The sequence below is a fragment of the Salvelinus alpinus genome, chromosome 6, assembly GCF_045679555.1.
Source record: "Salvelinus alpinus chromosome 6, SLU_Salpinus.1, whole genome shotgun sequence".
Taxonomy (NCBI): domain Eukaryota; kingdom Metazoa; phylum Chordata; class Actinopteri; order Salmoniformes; family Salmonidae; genus Salvelinus; species Salvelinus alpinus.
In genome coordinates, this window is record NC_092091.1 from 11,775,341 (window position 1) to 11,796,248 (window position 20,908).

Genomic DNA, 20,908 nt, shown 5'->3' on the forward strand with positions numbered 1-20,908 from the left:
TTAATTTCATATCACATGTATCAAGACAGTTTAGTTACCTGGAGGAAAGTGATGTGATCCTCTGTGTGTGAGAGCTGCTCCAGCTCAGTGCTTCTCTTCCTCAGCTCAGCTATCTCCTGCTTCAGTTGCTCCAGGAGTCCTTCAGCTTCACTCACTTGAGCCTTCTCTTGGGCTCTGATCAGCTCCTTCACCTCAGAGCGCCTTCTCTCAATGGAGCGGATCAGCTCAGTAAAGATCTGATCACTGTCCTCCACTGCTGCCTGTGCAGAGTGCTGGTAAGAGAGAGAAAGAGAGAGGGAGAGAGAGAGAGGGGGGGAGAGCGAGAGACTGACTTGTATTACTTTAATGAGCTATCCTCATAGCACCCCCCTCCTCCTAAAAACACATTGCGTGCCCCCACAACATCCACACAACCACATTATACAGTACCCAACACCACAGTACAATACACCATCCAGCACCACATTCCAACCGTCATCCAACCCCTCCTCTCCAGCCGTACAGACAGCCCCCCTGAGCCCCCATATCTCCTGAAACATCTCCACACTGTTGATCATTTTGTAAAACTCAAACTCAACCCTAAGGTGTCAACAGTAATGGCATTACCCTGGCAACACAGAAAAAACATGATGAACAGTCTGTCATTGCAGAAAACGGACACCCCTCCCCAACCCCCAGGTCATCCCGAGCCAACCAACTATTGGTGTCCAGGGCTCCATGTAATACCCTCCACTGGATGACCCCTGACCTTTCCAGCACTGGGAGCTTATAGAGCACCCTCCACCTATACCCTGCCATGCTCTCAGCCCCCACAACCCCCTGCCACTGATGCCCCTTCACTCCCACTAAGCCCACCTCCATACGGTACAGTAGCCTCTGTGCTGTTTTGAGTCAGAACGCTGCCACCCTGCTCTCCAGGTCCACCAAACCCAGTGATCAGTGGGTTGTGGAAGATGGTCTCCTCCCATACCCACGACCCAGGCACCACACCCCCCTCTCGTGTGGGTCTCAGCAGCTGCCAGGCCCTCAGTACTGCAGCATAGAAAACAGAGACCCCTGCTGTATTGAGTCTCTCCGGCCGGTTGATGAAGAGCTGCTGATCCAGCCACAAACCCAATTCCATTTTCCCTAAATGGCACCAAAAAATGCCCCTTCACTCCCGCTAAGCTCCTGGTGTGTCTAACCTTGACACTGAGGGTGTACAGCACCTTACCCCCCACCTCTGAAAACTCCCCCAGGCTCAGAGTGTTAAAAGTCAGTAAGTTCTCTGGACTCTCCTGCCAGTCCCCAGTCTCTGCTGTCACTTGCAGTGGTGGAAACGGTAGAGGCCCCTCCTCGGGCTGCTCCAGCCCCCTCCTCACTGGGTCAGGCAGAGCCTCCTGGACCTCCCCCATGACTCTCTCCAGCAGCCTAAGAGACATCAGTCCCGCCTGCTGTGTCAACTCTCCCCCACCCCGACCAGAAAATAATTCACTAACTTACTCTGCAGGTCCACAAGCAGACTACCGGGGGGTTGAAAATGGCCAGTTTCTGCCATAAGGAGGATTCTGCCAAGTTGTTGATGATCAGCACCCTCCCTCTGTATGACACTTGGAGCCACCTCCACTTCGTCATCCTCGACACCACCACTTGTGACACTCCTTCCCAGAACTTCCGAACCCACCCCTCCGAGCCCAGAGACACACCAAGCATCTTGAGTCACTCACAGCCCCACTGCAACCCCCCTGGAAGCTGTGGAGGTGCCCAGTCCCTCCATGCTCCAGATAACAGAGCCTCACTCTTGCCCCAGTTTACCTGGGGCAAGCTCATCCCTATCAAATACAGACGTCATCAGCATATGCTGACACTGCTATGTCTGTCCCCAACCCTGTGCCTGGCTCCCACACTCCCTGTAGCCTCCTACGTAGCAGGCTCAGAAATGTCTCAATAACAAGAGTGTATAGCTGCCCCAACAGAGGGCATCCCTTGTGAATGCCTCTCCCTACCCAGACTGGCCAACTGAGCCGTCCCCCCACCTTGACCATACCAGCCTTACGTATCGGCCGGGCTAGAGTGGGCATCGAGCCAGGTGCCATGAAGCCGGCTCAACACATCTGGTCTCCAGTGCGTCTCGGATTTGTGGGTGGTTGTTTCCTGTCTTTGTGTTTTCTCTGCACCAGCTAGGACTGTATCGGTTTGCCACATTTTGTTATTTTGTTATTTGTTAAGTGTTCACGTTTATGGTCATCATTAAACATGTTGAGCACTGGCTACGCTGCGTGTTGGTCCGATCCCTGCTACACCTTTTCTTCTCTTGAAGAGGAGGAAGGCTGCCGTTACAGTATCCAGTATAACCATATCCAGTATAACCGTATCCAGTATAACCATATCCAGTATAACCATATCCAGAATAACCATATCCAGAAATCATCAAAAGCCGTGCTATAAATTATCGGACAACTCAAAGATTCCTAGATGCCCTTCCAGACACCCTCCACCTACCCAAGGATGTCACAGTACAACAATCGGTTAACCACCTCACTGAGGAAATTATTTTACACTTGCGTAGTACTCTAGATGCAGTCGCACCCCTAAAAACAAAAAAACATTTGTCATAAGAATCTAGCTCCCTGGTATACAGAAAGTACCCGAGCCCTGGAACGGAAATGGTGCTACACCAAACTGGGAGTCTTCCGACTAGCTTGGAAAGACAGTACCGTGCAGTATCGAAGAGCCCTCACTGCTTCTCGATCATCCTATTTTTGCAAATTAATTGAGGAGAATAAGAATAATCTTAGATTTATTTTTGATACTGTTGCAAAGCTAACTAAAAAGCAACATTCCCCAAGAGAGGATGGCTTTCACGTCAGCAGTGATCAATTCATGAACTTCTTTGAGGAAAAGATCATGATCATTAGAAAGCAAAATACGGACTCTCTTTAAATCTGTGTATTTCTCCAAAGCTCAGTTGTCCTGAGTCTGCACAACACTGCCAGGACCTAGGATAAAGGGAGACACTCATTGATGAAAATAGTCATGGCCTCTAAACCTTCAGGCTGCATACTGGACCCTATTCCAACTAACCTACTGAAAGAACCGCTTCCTGTGCTTAGCCCTCCTATGTTGAACATAATAAACGGCTCTCTATCCACCGGATGTGTACCAAACTCACCAAAAGTGGCAGTAATAAAGCCTCTCTTGAAAAAGTCAAACTTTGACGCAGAAAATATAAAAAACTATCGGCCTATATCAAATCTGCCATTCCTCTAAAAAAAATTATAAAAAGCTGTTGCGCAACAACTCACTGCCTTCCTGAAGACAAATAATGTATACAAAAAGCTTCAGTCTGGTTTTAGACCCCATCATAGCACTGGGACTGCACTCGGGAAAGTGGTAAATGACCTTTTAACTTCTTTATGATAGGGCGCAGCATTTTCACTTTTGGATGAATTGCGTGCCCATAGTGAACTGCCTCCTACTCTGTCCCAGATGCTAATATATGCATATTATTATTACTATTGGATATAAAACACTCTGGCGTTTCTAAAACTGTTTGAATGATGTCTGAGAGTATAACAGAACTCATATGGCAGGCAAGAACCTGAGAAAAAATCCAACCAGGAAGTGGGAAATCTGAGGTTTGTAGGTTTTCAAGTCTTTGCCTATCCAATATACAGTGTCTATGGGGTCATATTGCACTTCCTAAGGCTTCCACTAGATGTCAACAGTCTTTAGAACCTTGTTTCAGGCTTCTACTGTGAAGGGGGAGAGAATAAGAGCTGTTTGACTAAGAGGTCTGGCAGAATGCCATGAGCTCAGTCAGGCGCGCGCCTGTGAGTTAGCTGCATTCCTTTTAATTTCTACAGACAAAGGAATTGTCCGGTTGGAATATTATTGAAGATTTATCATAAAAACATCCTAAAGATTGATTCTACACATCGTTTGACATGTTTCTACGAACTGTAATGGAACTTTTTGACTTTTCGTCTGGCCTGCGCCTCGTGAATTTGGATTTGTGAACTGAACGCGCAAACAAAAAGGAGGTATTTGGACATAAATTATGGACTTTATCGAACAAAACAAACATTTATTGTGGAACTGGGATTCCTGGGAGTGCATTCCGATGAAGATCATCAAAGGTAAGTGAATATTTATAATGCTATTTCTGACTTCTGTTGACTCCACACCATGGCGGGTATCTGTATGGCTTGTTTTGGTTCCTGAGCGCTGTACTCATATTATTGCATGGCGTGCTTTTTCCGTAAAGCTTTTTTGAAATCTGACACAGCGGTTGCATTAAGGAGAAGAATATGTTTAATTCCATGCATAACACTTGTATTTTCATCAACATTTATGATGAGTATTTCTGTAATTTGATGTGGCTCTCTGCACTTTCACCGGATGTTTGTTTGAGACAATGCATTTCTGAACATAACGCGCCAATGTAAACTGAGATTTTTGGATATAAATATGAACTTCATCAAACAAAACATACATGTATTGTTTAACATGAAATCCTATGAGTGCCATCTGATGAAGATCATCAAAGGTTAGTGATTCATTTTATCTCTATTTCTGCTTTTTGTGACTTCTCTCTTTGGTTGGAAAAATGGCTGTGTTTTTCTGTCACTTGGCGCTGACCTAACATAATCGCATGGTATGCTTTTGTTGTAAAGCCTTTTTGAAATCTGACACTGTGGTGGGATTAACAACAAGTTTATCTTTAAAATGGTGTATAATACTTGTATGTTTGAGGAATTTTAATTATGAGATTTCTGTTGATTGAATTTGGCGCCCTGCACTTTCATTGGCTGTTGTCAAGTCGATACCATTAACGAGATTTCAGCCGTAAGAAGTCATGGTCTGGTTTACATCTTATCTATCGGAAAGATATCAGTTTGCCTCTGTGGATGGTTTGTCCTCTGACAAATCAACTGTAAATTTCGGTGTTCCTCAAGGTTCTCTTTCGGGACCTCTATTGTTTTCACTCTATATTTACCTCTTGGAGATGTCATTCGGAAACATAATGTTAACTTTCACTGCTATGCGGACGATACACAGCTGTACATTTTGATGAAACATGGTGAAGTCTCAAAATTTCCCTCCCTGGAAGCCTGTGTTTCAGACATAAGGAAGTGAAAGGAGGCAAATGTTTTGCTTTTAAACAAAACAGAGATGCTAGTTCTAGGTCCCAAGAAACAAAGATATCTTCTGTTGGATCTGACAATTCATCTTGATGGTTCTACAGTCATCTCAAATAAAATTGTAAAGGACCTCAGCGTTACTCTGGACGCTGATCTCTCTTTTGACAAACATATCAAGACAGTTTCAAGGACAGATTTTTTCCATCTATGTGACATTACAAAAATCTGAAACTTTCTGTCCAAAAATTATGCAGAAAAATGAATCCATGCTTTTGTCACTTCTAGGTTAGACTTCTGCAATGCTCTACTTTCCGGCTACCCGGATAAAGCACTAAATGAACTTCAGTTAGTGCAAAACAGGGCTGCTAGAATCTTGACTAGAACCAATTTCTTTTATCACATTACTCCAGTGCTAGCCTCTCTACACTGGCTTCCTGTTAAGGCTGGGCTGATTTCAAGGTTTTACTGCTAACCTAAAAAACATTACATGGGCTTGCTCCTATCTATCTTTCAGAAGTGGTCCTGCCGTACATACTTACACGTACGCTATGGTCACAAGACACAGGCCTCCTTATAGTCCCTAGAATTTCAAAGCAAACAGCTGGAGGCAGAGCTTTCTCCAATAGAGCTCCATTTTTATGGAATGGTCTGCCTACCCATGTGAGAGACGCAGACTCGGTCTCGACCTTTGAGTCTTTATTGAAGACTCATCTTTTTAGTAGGTCCTATGATTGAGTGTAGTCTGGCCCAGGGGTGTGAAGGTGAACGAAAAGGCACTGGAGCGATGAACCGCCCTTGCTGTCTCTGCCTGGCCGGTTCCCCTCTCTCCACTGGGATTCTCTGCCTCTAACCCTATTACAGGGGCTGAGTCACTGTCATTACTGGTGCTCTTCCATGCCGTCCCTAGGATGTGTGCATCACTTGAGTGGGTTGAGTCTCTGACGTGATCTTCCTGTCCGGGTTGGCGCCCTCCTCGGGTTCGTGCCGTGGGGGAGATCTTCGTGGGCTATAATTGGCATTGTCTCAGGGTAGTAAGTCGGTGGTTGAAGATATCCCTCTAGTGGTGTAGGGGCTGTGCTTTTGCAAAGTGGGTGGGGTTATATCCTACCTGGTTGGCCCTATTCGGGGGTATAGTCAGACGGGGCCACAGTGTCTCCGGACCCCTCCTGTCTCAGCCTCCAGCAATTATGCTGCAATAGTTCATGTGGCGGGTGGCTAGGGTCAGTCTGTTATATCTGGAGTATTTATCCTGTCTTATCCGGTGTCCTGTGTGAATTTAAGTATGCTCCCTCTAATTTTCTTTCTCTCTCTCTCTTTCTCTTTCTCTTCTCTCGGAGGACATGAGCCCTAGGACCGTGCCTCAAGACTTCCTGGCCTGATGACTCCTTGCAGTCCCCAGTCCACCTGGTTGTGCTGCTGCTCCAGTTTGAACTTTTCTGCCTGCGGCACTGGAGGTCTCGAGCTTAGACCCTGCACAACCCGTCCTGGCTGGATGGTTATCTTCGCCCTGCACATGCGGGGAGCTGGCACAGGACGCACTGGGCTGTGCAGATGCACCGGAGACACTGTGTGTAGAGCCGGCGCAGGATATACTGGGCCGAGGAGGCGCACTGGAGGTCTGGAGAGCAGGGCTGGCACAACCCGTCCTGGCTGGATGCTCACCCTAGCCCGGCAGATGCGGGCTAGGGCTAGAGCTGGGATGTAGCGCGCGGGCTAGATCTGGTATGTAGCGCACCGGGCTGTGAACACGCACTGGAGACCGTGCGCTCCACCGCATAACACGGTGCCTGACCAGTACGACGCTCGCCACGGTAAGCACGAGGAGTTGGCTCAGGTCTCCAACCTGACTCAGCCAATCTCCTCGTGTGCCACCCCCAAAAAAAATTGGGGGCTGCCTCTTGGGCTTCCTCGCTAACCGTGTAGGTCTCGCCGACTCCATTCTCCGGTACTCCGGTACTGCTCAATTGAATCCCAGGCGGGCTCTGGCACTCTCCCTGAGTCGACCGACCACCTCTCTACCTCCTCCCAGGTTGTCTTATACTCCTGGCCACGCTGCTTGGTCCATTGGTGGTGGGAAGTTCTGTCACGGCCGTTAAATGAACTGGACCAAGGTGCAGCGTGGTGAGCGTACATATTCCTTTATTTAAGAATGATGCCGACAAAAACAATAAACCATACAAAAACGACCGTGAAGCTTAAGGCTACAGTGCCAACAAACAAAGACAACTTCCCACCAAGAAAGGAGGGAAAAGGGCTACCTAAGTATGGTTCCCAATCAGAGACAACAATAGACAGCTGTCCCTGATTGAGAACCATACCCGGCCAAGACATAGAAATACAAAATCATAGAAAAACAAAACATAGAATGCCCACCCCAAATCACACCCTGACCAAACCAAATAGAGACATTAAAAGTCTCTCTAAGGTCAGGGCGTGACAGGTAGGCTTGATTACCAATGTTGGAATCAGCTAAACTCTGAACATTGAGATATTAAATAAATGATCAGAAGCATAGAATATAAGGAGTGAAAGAGGGTTTTATGTCAGAAGTTGGTTTTCTGAAGAACATACAATATATAATTTGTATACATGTAGTATATAAAGGAGTGAGATCTGTATAAAGACAGATGGCTTTGGAATCTCAGGAGGCTGAAAAAATGTGGCTTGTCACCTAAAACTCTCACAAACTTTTACAGGTGCACAATTGAGAGCATCATGTCTCACCGCCTGGTACGGCAACTGCACATCCCACAACCGCAGATCTCTCCAGAGGGTGGTATATTCAGAGGTTCCTTTGTCTTCTTCGACCTCGTGTTGCGTTTTGGGGTTGCGACTACTCAGACCTTGGCTGCAGCGCATGGTCACCTAGTCTAATATGTAAATTCTTATCTCACATGTTTTATACCCTCGGGTCAGAAATGGGCGTTTCCGCCTTTATGACAAGTTCTCTGGGCATATGTAGGTAGGATGCAAGGTCTGGGTTTTACAAGACAACTAACTTCACATTTCATCTTTACGAAAACATTCTCTTTGATCTGGACATTTTACAAACAACATACAGTATGCAAACATCAGGTACATGTTATGAAAACTCTTCAAATTACAATATTTTTGTTATAACGTCGTCTTTTAAATTTTATTAACATAACAAAAACGACATTCATTTTCATATTCCATCTATCGTCATTACCACAATTTTGGCTGACGAAACATATTGTCCCAAAGTTCATTTATTGCATGTTATTGTTCTGAGGTAGATTCTCCATAGGCCCATCATAAATTCCATTCCTCCACAATGAGAGGACAAAGGGATTATCTGCTGCCTTAAGATTTACAATGGGCGTGAGATGTCATAAAAACCACCACCTCCATACCTCTCGATCTGTCCCCCTCTTGTGGGTGTGAGATATGTCTCTGTAGGATTGTGGTCCATGGTAAACTGATCCATCAGGCCAGTCATGACAACTGTATTCTATACTATCTATTCACCAATACATATCCTGAAAGCTATGTGCTTGATTCTGTCCAGCCTCTGAAGCAAAGTCTTTGCTCATTCCACTACTTTGACCCCATCTGCTCCTGCACCATGCCAACGGCCTGGGAGGACGTGACACCACCACTCAACACACCCTGGAACTCTTCTGAAGTCAAATCTCGTATGCCCAAATGCTTCTCTGCAGCTATTACCACAACATCTATTTTCTGTTATTTACGTTCCATTTCTGCAGTACAGTTGATAACCATTGCTATGAACGCTAAGAAGCTAACTTTTTATTTATTTTTTTTTATTTTTTTTAAAATATTTTTTATTTTTTGGGGGGGTTGGATCAGCTTAATCTTGCGGAAAGAATGTTGCTTCCAATGTAATTGTCTGCATCATTTCCAATCCCCCATATTTTTTGGGGTAAATATATATATCCATACACGCATGCATACATATACACATATATACAGTGGGGAGAACAAGTATTTGATACACTGCCGATATTGCAGGTTTTCCTACTTACAAAGCATGTAGAGGTCTGTAATTTTTATCATAGGTACACTTCAACTGTGAGAGACGGAATCTAAAACAGAAATCCAGAAAATCAAATTGTATGATTTTTAAGTAATTAATTTGCATTTTATTGCATGACATAAGTATTTGATCACCTACCAACCAGTAAGAATTCCGGCTCTCACAGACCTGTTAGTTTTTCTTTAAGAAGCCCTCCTGTTCTCCACTCATTACCTGTATTAACTGCACCTGTTTGAACTCGTTACCTGTATAAAAGACACCTGTCCACAACCTCAATCAAACAGACTCCAACCTCTCCACAATGGCCAAGACCAGAGAGCTGTGTAAGGATATCAGGGTTAAATTGTAGACCTGCACAAGGCTGGGATGGGCTACAGGACAATAGGCAAGCAGCTTGGTGAGAAGGCAACAACTGTTGGCGCAATTATTAGAACATGGAAGAAGTTCAAGATGATGGTCAATCACCCTCGGTCTGGGGCTCCATGCAAGATCTCACCTCGTGGGGCATCAATGATCATGAGGAAGGTGAGGGATCAGCAAGAACTACACGGCAGGACCTGGTCAATGACCTGAAGAGAGCTGGGACCACAGTCTCAAAGAAAACCATTAGTAACACACTACGCCGTCATGGATTAAAATCCTGCAGCGCACGCAAGGTCCCCCTGCTCAAGCCAGCGCATTTCCAGGCCCGTCTGAAGTTTGCCAATGACCATCTGGATGATCCAGAGGAGGAATGGGAGAAGGTCATGTGGTCTGTTGAGACAAAAATAGAGCTTTTTGGTCTAAACTCCACTCGCCGTGTTTGGAGGAAGAAGAAGGATGAGTACAACCCCAAGATCACCATCCCAACCGTGAAGCATGGAGGTGGAAACATCATTCTTTGGGGATGCTTTTCTGTAAAGGGGACAGGACGACTGCACCGTATTGAGGGGAGGATGGATGGGACCATGTATCGGGAGATCTTGGCCAACAACCTCCTTCCCTCAGTAAGAGCATTGAAGATGGGTCGTGGCTGGGTCTTCCAGCATGACAACGACCCGAAACACACAGCCAGGGCAACTAAGGAGTGGCTCCGTAAGAAGCATCTCAAGGTCCTGGAGTGGCCTAGCCAGTCTCCAGACCTGAACCCAATAGAAAATCTTTGGAGGGAGCTGAAGGTCCGTATTGCCCAGCGACAGCCCCGAAACCTGAAGGATCTGGAGAAGGTCTGTATGGAGGAGTGGGCCAAAATCCCTGCTGCAGTGTGTGCAAACCTGGTCAAGAACTACAGGAAACGTATGATCTCTGTAATTGCAAACAAAGGTTTCTGTACCAAATATTAAGTTCTGCTTTTCTGATGTATCAAATACTTATGTCATGCAATAAAATGCAAATTAAATACTTAAAAATCATACAATGTGATTTTCTGGATTTTTGTTTTAGATTCCGTCTCTCACAGTTGAAGTGTACCTATGATAAAAATTACAGACCTCTACATGCTTTGTAAGTAGGAAAACATGCAAAATCGGCAGTGTATCAAATACTTGTTCTCCCCACTGTACATACACATACCTATATAGACATACATACTTTTTTAAAGAATATACCTTTATTATTATTCCCCGCACCCTACCACCGATCCCCCAATTGGAGTAAACTAATAAACACTTCTGCTTTTACCTTCAATTTATACATCTTATACCCATCTTACAGACACAGTCCACTTTACAATAGTTCTCTCTTATTTGTTCTTAGTCCTTCCTCTATTTCTGTTGTCCATCCAATTTTATTTCCACTTGTAACTGTGCTATTTCACAAAAGCTCCGCACCTATACACATTTCACAGATCCCGTATGCCCTACATTGTTTATCTTGTTATTAATCCCACCCTTCAGTTCCACTCAACCCCTCCCATCTATCTTCCAACATCATCCATTTCGGATTTTTATTTGCCATATATTTTTCAACTGTGCTGTGATGCTTCACAAAAGACTTGAACCTTCCTATTCTCATAGCTTCTATAGATTGTAAATTAAAAATAAACATTTTTGCTAAAATAATTATTATATTATTGATTGATTGACTATGGCTTTTCAAATCCCCCAGTATTGCTATCTGTAGCGTTAGTTTTAGGCAAATGTTGCAATTCTTCAGCCATTCCTGGACCTTGTGACCAAAAACGAGCTACATATGGACAATACCAAAATAAATGATCTAATGACTCTGCCTCCTCACAACAGAATCTGCAGAGCTGGGAAGATTGTATACCCCATATATATAACATTCTATTAGTTGCAAGATTTTTGTACAGTAATTTAAATTGAAAAATTCGAAGTTTTGAATCCGGTGTTGTTTTGCGTATCAATTCATAAACCATGTGCCATGGAATGGGTACATCGAAAATCTCTTCCCAACTATTTTGCAATTTATATGGCACAGCTGTCAGTTTTTTGGTCCTTAAATGAAATTGGTATATATTTTTATTTATCACACTTTTCTTTAACCATTTATGTTCTTTAATACAGGGCCGACATACAAGTTCCTTACTTTTTTCCCCTTCTACTTGCCTCTTCCATTTTTGTGGTAATGCTGCAATTAATTGGTTGTAATTTTGGGTAGAGCAGACATTTCCATATGTCTGTGTTAGCTGCATGTGTGACATAACTCCACCAGTCCTATTTATGACATCATTCACAAAAATTATACCTTTTTTAAACATTTCTTCAATAAATACAGTTTTTTTTATCAATTACTATATTTGAATTTAACCACAATATTTGTTGTACTATTTGTTCCGTCCTTTCAGGTGGATTAAACTGAAATTGCAACCAACTTTCTAAGGCTTGTTTAAAAAATAAGGATATTTTGGAGATTATTTCCTTTTCAAACAACCGAAAGTGAGCAGGTGTAATCTGAATAAAGGGGAAAAGGCCCTTCTTGAATATAGGATGAGACATTCGTACCAATTTACTAGAGAACCAGTTTGGATTTAAGTATAACTTTTGTATGACTGATGCCTTTAGTGAGAGGTCTAATGCTTTAATATTTAATAATTTCTGCCCTCCGAATTCATATTCGTTATATAAATAGGCCCTTTTAATTTTATCTGGCTTGCCGTTCCAAATAAAATGGAATATTTTTTGTTCATATAATTTAAAAAGCAGGTCACTAGGTGTAGGCAAAACCATAAGCAAATAGGTAAACTGTGATATGACTAAAGAGTTAATCAGGGTGATTTTTCCACAAATAGACAGGTATTTTCCTTTCCATGGTAGCAAGATCTTATCTATTTTTGCTAACTTTCTATAAAAATTTATTGGAGTGAGATCATTTCTTTCTTTTGGGATTTTTATACCGAGTATGTCCACATCTCCGTCAGACCATTTAATTGGTAAACTACATGGCAATATAAAATGTGTATTTTTTAGTGATCCAATACGTAATATGGTACATTTATCATAATTTGGTTTTAATCCAGAGAGGATAGCAAAGGTATCTAGATCCTCTATGAGGCCCTGGAGGGACTCTAGTTGTGGTTTTAAAAGAAAACATGAATCATCAGCGTACAATGACACCTTAGTTTTTAAGCCACGGATTTCTAATCCCTTAATATTAATGTTTGATCTAATTTTAACAGCTAACATTTCGATGGCAATAATAAATAGATATGCCGATAGTGGACAACCTTGTTTTACTCCTCTAGATAGTTTAAAACTTTCTGAGATGTAGCCATTATTTACTATTTTACACCTAGGGTTACTATACATAATTTTAACCCATTTTATAAGAGATTCCCCAAAATTGAAATATTCTAGGCATTTATATATAAACTCCAGTCGTACTTTATCAAAAGCCTTTTCAAAATCAGCTATGAAAACCAGGCCTGGTGTCCCCGATATTTCATAGTGTTCTATTGTTTCCAGTACTTGCCTTATATTATCTCCAATGTATCGTCCATGTAAAAAACCTGTCTGATTAGGATGAATAATATCTGACAAAACTTTTTTTATTCTATGCGCCAAGCATTTTGCTAGGATTTTTGCATCACAACACTGAAGTGTAAGAGGTCTCCAATTTTTTAATTGGACTGGATCTTTATATATACCACTTGGGTCCTGTTTCAGTAATAACGATATCAGACCTTCTTGTTGCGTGTCTGATAATCTACCATTTATATAGGAGTGGTTAAAACAAGCTAATAATGGTCCTTTGAGTATATCAAAAAAAGTTTTGTATACTTCCACTGGTATGCCATCCAGCCCTGGAGTTTTCCCATCTTTAAAGGCCCCAATTGCATCAAGCAGTTCCTCCTCTGTAATTTGGCCTTCACATGAGTCTTTCTGTACAGATGTTAATTTTACATTATTAATAGGAAAAAAATCCATACAATTAGTTTCAGTTAGTGGAGATGGAGGAGCCTGAAACGAAAACATATTCTTAAAGTACTTTACTTCCTCTTTCAAAATATATTTTGGTGAATCATGCGTGACTCCATCATTTGTAACAAGTTTTAATACATTTTTTTGGTAGCATTTCTATATTGAAGATTGAAAAAGAATTTGGTGCATTTTTCCCCATATTCCATCCAGTTCGCTTTATTTTTATAATATATTACACTGGATCTTTCTTGAATAAGTTCCTCCATTTCTTTTTGTTTTTCCTCTAACTTATTCTGTGCCTCTGTGGTACCGTTTTTATTGCTATCTAACTGTACTGTTAGTCCTTCAATTTCCTTTGTTAATATGGACTCTTTTGATCTAAATTGCTTTTGTTTTAAAGATGAGTACTGAATTGCATGGCCTCTAAAGGCACACTTAAAAGTGTCCCATACAATAAGGGGATCTGCTGTACCTATGTTATGTCTGAAAAAGTCAGTTATAAAGTCTTCTGTCCTAGTTCTAAACAATTTATCATCTAGTAGACTTTGATTAAATTTCCAATATCCTCGCCCACGTGGAAATTCTGTAAGAGAAATATATATGCCAATTATGTGATGATCCGACCGCATTCTATCCCCTATCAACACTTTTTTAACTTTTGGTGCCAGAGAGAATGGTATAAGAAAGTAGTCAAGACGACTAGCTTGATTCAGCCTCCGCCATGTATATCTCACTAAATCAGGGTATTTAAGTCTCCATATATCCACTAATTCCAATATATCCATGACATTCATGATTTCCTTAAGTGCCTGAGGGTGATAGTTTGTAGTGTGATTTCCTTTCCGGTCTATAGAGGTATTTAAGACCGTATTAAAATCTCCCACTATAATAATAGAGTCTAGTGTTGCTTGTAGAGTTGATAAATTCTTATATATATTTTCAAAGAAGCTTGGATCATCATTATTCGGACCGTATAGGTTGACAAGCCATATTTGTTTATTGTCCAATAACATATTTAAAATAATCCATCTACCTTGAGGATCTGTTTGGACAATTTGCACATTTGGATCAAAATTATTGTTAATTAAGACCATCACCCCCGTGTGGTCCCGTGTGGCTCAGTTGGTAGAGCATGGCGCTTGCAACGCCAGGGTTGTGGGTTCATTCCCCACGGGGGGACCAGGATGAATATGTATGAATTTCCAATTTGTAAGTCGCTCTGGATAAGAGCGTCTGCTAAATGACTTAAATGTAAAATCACCCCTTTTGAATTTCTTTGCCCATGGGAGAAATATATTTTGCCCCCCCAGTTCTTTTTCCACAAAACTTCATCTAAAACTGTTGAATGGGTTTCCTGTAAACAATAGATATTATAATCCTTCTCTTTTAGCCAGGTAAATACTGATCGTCTTTTCTTATTATCTGCTAAGCCATTACAATTGTAACTGGCTATACTTATTTCACCACTTACCATAATGAGACACACCTTTCATTCTTTTAATCAGAATATATTTTTGTAAACGTACTATTAAAAAGTAACATAATGATTGAGTGTCTATATAGTTGTACCATGATATTTGCATTTCTACTAAGTAAACCTCCAATTGGTCCCTACTATTCCACGCGCTAAAAGCCCTCCTCAACCCGAGTTGGGTTGTCATCCCAATGCCCGGCAGACCACCCTCGACCCCCTGTATCCCATAGCCCTGAACCGACTGGGATCCATCCTTTGAAAAGAGCATACAGTGCCATTTACCGGATTGTAGTAGATCAGTTGCCATATGCATTTCCATTGCCCTCACCTCTTTTTGTATTATATATAGCTGTGGATCATCCTCTATTGTCCCTAACATCTTTTACTTCTTCCTTCGCAACAGTTGTGGGATACACACATACACTCACACACACACACACACACACACTCAGCCCTTACCCACACATAACCATAAGCTCACTTTCTCAACAATTGCACCATCCCAGAGCCCAACTCAAGATGGGTCATGATTTACAAATGTTACTGCAGTTGCAGCTGCATGAGAAGGCCTGCAAGACCGCGCAAAATAATGAGCAAAAATTGAGAGATTTATTTACCATTGTCACATCCTAGATAATGGTGGTCAAATGTACACCTTATTCCTGAAACACCCACAATACGGCCACCCGTCATGACCATGTCCCCACGCATCTCCATGCAGTCCGACTTTGATTTTGTGCCGCCAGGGCCACAATAATATACTAAGAAGCTAACTTTACTGAAGCATACAGTGCCTTCAGAAAGTATTAAGACCCCTTGACTTTTTCCACATTTTGTTAGGTAACAGCCTTATTCTAAAATTGATTAAATAGTTTTTTCCCTCATCAATCTACACACAATACCCCATAATGACAAAGCAAAAACAGTTTTTTAGTACATTTTGTGAATTCATAAAAAATATAAAAAGCAGATTCTTTGCAGATCCTCTCAAGCTCTGTCAGGGAGCATCGCTGTACAGCTATTTTCAGGTCTTTCCAGAGATGTTTGATCGGGTTCAAGTTCGGGCTCTGGCAGGGCCACTCAAGGACATTCAGAGACTTGTCACGAGCCACTCCTGCGTTGTTTTGGCAGTGTGCTGTCGTGTCTTTACTATCATTAAATTGAAGACTTATAGTTTTTTATCAAAGATTCTCTGTAATTAGTTATTACGCGATCAACTGATTAATAACGTAACTAATTAACTGGGAAGTTGGGGCAACAAGGAAAAATATTCAGATTACAAAGTTATTATTTCCTAAAATAACTTTTCAGATATTTTATCTGATCAATTAGTCTTCGAATTAATGAATTATTTACTTTACCTCACGTTAGTCTCATTCCAAACGTCATCTGCACGAACCCAGTCTTCACTATGAGTCATCCATACATCAATTGTCTTAAATCATTTATTTATTAATAACTAAGTAATTCACAGAACTGCATAAACAAACAAACAAAGAAATTAAATGTGGTTACAAGAAATGATAGGAGAATCGGCCCTAGTGGGCTAAACCGGCATGGCGGCTTGTTAGACCAAAGGCAAGTGGGGGTCGACTGAGATGACACACTACAAAATTCTTAATTATAACAATTGAAATGCTAATCCATTGCACATGAACGCTCACTCATTCGGGAACAATTGCAATCAATATATATATTTACGCTCAGTGTGTCGTCGGGATCTTTGTTGAAAAGTTTGTTTCTGTTGGAGAGTTTTGTCCGTCTCTCTCTCTCTGTCTTGGTTAGAGGAGATAGTTCAGAGTGACATTCATTCGTTTCGTTATCGAGTGGATGTTTTGGCGGTTGTCGTTCTTTGCGTTCAATGATACCGAATTCCTAGCTGCAGACTAGTAATTAATATCAAAGACTTGTTATTATGCTGTCGGTATCGATAGTCTAAGAGTTTAACCACGTGGTATGGTTAAACGATTCAGCAATGGTCTGCAACCTTCAGCCATCTCGTAATTGAGGTAAGCTCGGTCTGGTGATAATTTCTCAAAGTTGGGTTTTATTCGGAATGGCAGAAAAGGGCTGTCCCAGGATGTCTGACCCTAACTGAGCTCAGGGGCGGTCCTCTGATTTAGTTCAAATCAAAAGGGAATTGTATTTTTCTTCATTAAACAGTCCAAAATCATATTACACAATTATACAAACAGTATCATACTCACTCATTCATCTTATACAACAATTAGATGTAAACCTCATATCTGAGGCTATTATATAAACAGCGGTATGGTAATGTAGCCAAACAGTCTCCCTATAAACTGTTCTCTATGAAAGTGTACCCAGGGTCTTCTACTCAGGAATTTACGACCTCTCTCTGACCACAGCAGCATAGTTGTAGGGGGCAGGGAGAGGCAGGGAGAGGGGGATGGGGCTTGCTGGACCCAATCAGGCAACGTCATGACAGTGCTTAGGGTCATTGTCCTGTTGGAAGGTGAACTATTGCCCCAGTCTGAGATCCTGAGCGCTCTGGAGCAGGTTTTCATCAAGAATCACTCTGTACTTTGCTCCGTTCATCTTTGCCTCGATCTCACAGTCCCTGCCACTGAAAAACATCGCCACTGTATGATGCTGCTACCCATGCTTCACTGTAGGGATGGTGCCAGGTTTCATCCAGACGTGACACTTGGCATTTAGGCCAAAGAGTTCAATCTTGATTTCATCAGACCAGAGAATCTTGTTTCTCATGGTCTGAGAGTCTTAAGGTGCCTTTTGGCAACTCCAAGCGGGCTGTCATGCGCCTTTTACTGAGAAGTGGCTTCCGTCTGGCCGCTCTACCATAAAGGCCTGATAGGTCGAGTGCTGCAGAGATTGTTGTCCTTCTGGATGTGACCATCGGGTGACCATCGGGTTCTTGGTCACCTCACTGACTATGGCCCTTCCTCGATTGCTCATTTGAGTGGGCAGGCGGCCAGCTCTAGGAAGAGTCTTGGTGTTTTCAAACTTCTTCCAATTAAGAATGTTCTTGGGGACCTTCAATGCTGCAGAAATGTTTTGGTACCCTTCCCCAGATCTGTGCCTTGACACAATCCTGTCTCGGAGCTCTACGGAGAATTCCTTCGACCTCATGGCTTGGTTTTTGCTCTGACATACACTGTCAACTGTGGGACCTTATATAGACAGGTGTGTGCCTTTCCAAATGTCCAATCAATTGAATTTACCACAGGTGGACTCCAATCAAGTGTAGAACCATCTCAATGATGATCAATGGAAACAGGATGTACCCGATTTCAATTTCGAGTCTCATAGTAAAGGGTCTGAATACTTATGTAAATAAGGCATTTCTGTTTTTTATATATTTTTTTTATAAATGTGCAACATTTTCTAATAACCTGTTTAGACTTTGTCATTATGGGATATTGTGTGTAGATTGTTGTTGTTAAAAATCCATTTCAGAAAAAGGCTGTAATGTAACAAAATGTGGAAAAAGTCAAGGGGTCTGAATACCTTCCGAAGGCACTGTATATCACTCGTTGGCCTATCCCTCTGTGCTGGCACAGATCTACTACTCGCAGAGATCCTCTCAGGATCCCTCACCCTTGACCCATCCTCCTCTACTTTCTTCACTGCATCAGCATACGACACCTTCTGCACTACTCTGACTCTAGCCACCTCAACCTGCCTCTCTCTCACCAGACACTTCTGATCCCCAGCAACATGGACACCCCTACAATTGACACACACAACTTTATCCACTGAAACTACACAATCCTCTATCACATGCCCTTCTGCACACTTCCCACATCTTGGAATTTCCCTCCTACAAACTGCTGCAACTTGACCATAAACGTTGCACCTGAAACAGCTCAGTGGATTCAACACAAAGACTCTAACAGGATAACTGATATATCCTAACATGACTTTGTCAGGTAAAGACTCAAAACTCAAAAGGACTGAGTGACTCCTCTGTTTCACCACGCTCACCACCGGGTCTGCGTCGTACCAAACGGTGGGAAGCAACTTCAATTGCTCCACCTCCACACTTAACACTACCCCAGAAATCACTCCTTTCAATGGTGTCCTGTTCCTGAGATCAAAGCAAGAAACAGATATTGACCCAAGTTGCGTGATACGGAGCGCCCACTCCCTCTGGTCAGAAGAAACACAAACAAAATTTCACATGTCCACTACAGGTTACCTAGGTTACCTTCACTGATTCAACTGCACCCAACTCCTTTCCCACCCACCCTGAAACCACAAATGGATCTGCCAACAGGTATGGATCTACTTTCTCCAAAAATGTAACTTCTACTGCACTAGATTCTTCTTTATAATGTCCATTGATGCCAGGCTCTGAACTCTTCTCCACACCTTCTACCTCACTTAACTCTCCCTCATTCATTTCCATTTCACCTCCAGAACTTGGTCTGGCGCAGGACTCACTCTGTTTGCACTTGAATTATAACATTTGAAATGTCTCTATTCTTTTGAAACTTTTGTGAGTGTAATGTTTACTGTTCATTTCTGATTGTTTATTTCACTTTTGTTTATTATCTATTTCACCTGCTTTGACAATGTAAACATATGTTTCCATTGCCAATAAAGCCTTTTGAATTGAATATAATTGAGAAAGAGAGAGAGAGAGAGGTATGTATAGGGGACATGAGTCAGTCATGGTTACTCAAAGTTATGTGATGAGGTAGCCCCGCCTGCAACTTCAAAATCAGTGTCGGCCCAATAGAAAATATTCTCTTGGTGTAATGATCAAAATGTTGGTTTTCTTCCGTGGTAGACCTGGGTTCTTATCCCGTCAGTTACATGAAGCAGTCTATTCTCTGAAAGGGGTACAGACAGCCTGCTCCCAACAGTGGGGTCAGTGGGATTGAAGAGGGGCCCCTCTCTCTCTCTCTCTCTCTCTCTGACCGGAGGAGACAGGTACAATAGTGTATCTCCTCCGGTCAACAATACTCACCTTAAGAGACTCCACAGCCTGTCTGAGCTCCTTCAGCTCATTCTCTCTCTCCTGGAATCTCTGCTGGACCTTCTGCTGACTCATCCCCAGCTGCCTCTGTGGAGAATCACTCTTCAATGAGCTATCAAGCTTTATTTGTCCGTTAGATTAATAGTATAGCTATTTTTTGGACATTATAACTGGAACCTCCATCAGGAGCTAGCCAGCTAATTAGCTACTATATTTTTAGTCATTGTTAGCCACTGCTAGCGGCCTTTACCTTTAGCTCGGACTCCAGACGCTTTAGCACGGATAGCCTGGATAATACCTGCCAGTCTGCACAGCACGAAATCAGCCCTGAGCATATCGAATGTTTTTTTTCCCACTACATCACCGGGTTCCTGCCTTAAGCTCTGGACCACTACACCGGATCATCGCAGCTAGCTAGTTGCTACCGAGTGGCTATTGTGGCTAACGCCCTTGTCCAGAAGCATGCACCAGCTAGCCTCAAGCTAAGTCCATTTCCCAGCTAGTAAACGAAGTACACCAACTACAATACCGCTCTTGTCAATTGGCCTGGAACCTTTGACGATACGGAGCCCCGCCAATCCATAACGACTGGTCTGCTGGTCTGCTGACGTAATTCGGCCGACGTGCTCTCAACCAGCCTCTGCGTCGTGGATGTTGGTGTTGATCCATCTGCTATCCCCGGCCTGCTAGCTTCCTGAACTCCGTGTCTCCCGCTAGCCTTGCGTAGTAATCAATTACCGAACGGATCCCTGTTTCATCTTTGCTGCTCATTGGACCCTATGATCGCCTGGCTACACAGCTGATGCCTGCTGGACTGTTTATTAACATGGTACTTCATTTTGTTTATCTGTCGGCCCCAGCCTCGAACTCAGGCCCTGTGTGTAGTTAACAGACCCTCTCTGCCCATTCATCACCATTTACCCATTATTGTTGTCCTAGCTGTTTACCCATTGTTGTCTCACCCGTTGTTCT

General features: G+C 42.7%; 1 protein-coding gene across 1 annotated transcript in view; it reads right to left on the bottom strand.

The window, feature by feature from the left end:
* Positions 1-20,908, bottom strand: part of LOC139577521 (tripartite motif-containing protein 16-like) — a 35,164-nt gene that overhangs the window by 2,831 nt on the left and 11,425 nt on the right. The window contains exons 2-3 of the mRNA XM_071404565.1: positions 19,928-20,023; positions 39-272 (exon numbers count right to left, since the gene is read on the bottom strand). Coding sequence (XP_071260666.1) covers positions 39-272; positions 19,928-20,023 — 330 coding nt within the window. The remainder of the gene's footprint in view (positions 1-38; positions 273-19,927; positions 20,024-20,908) is intronic.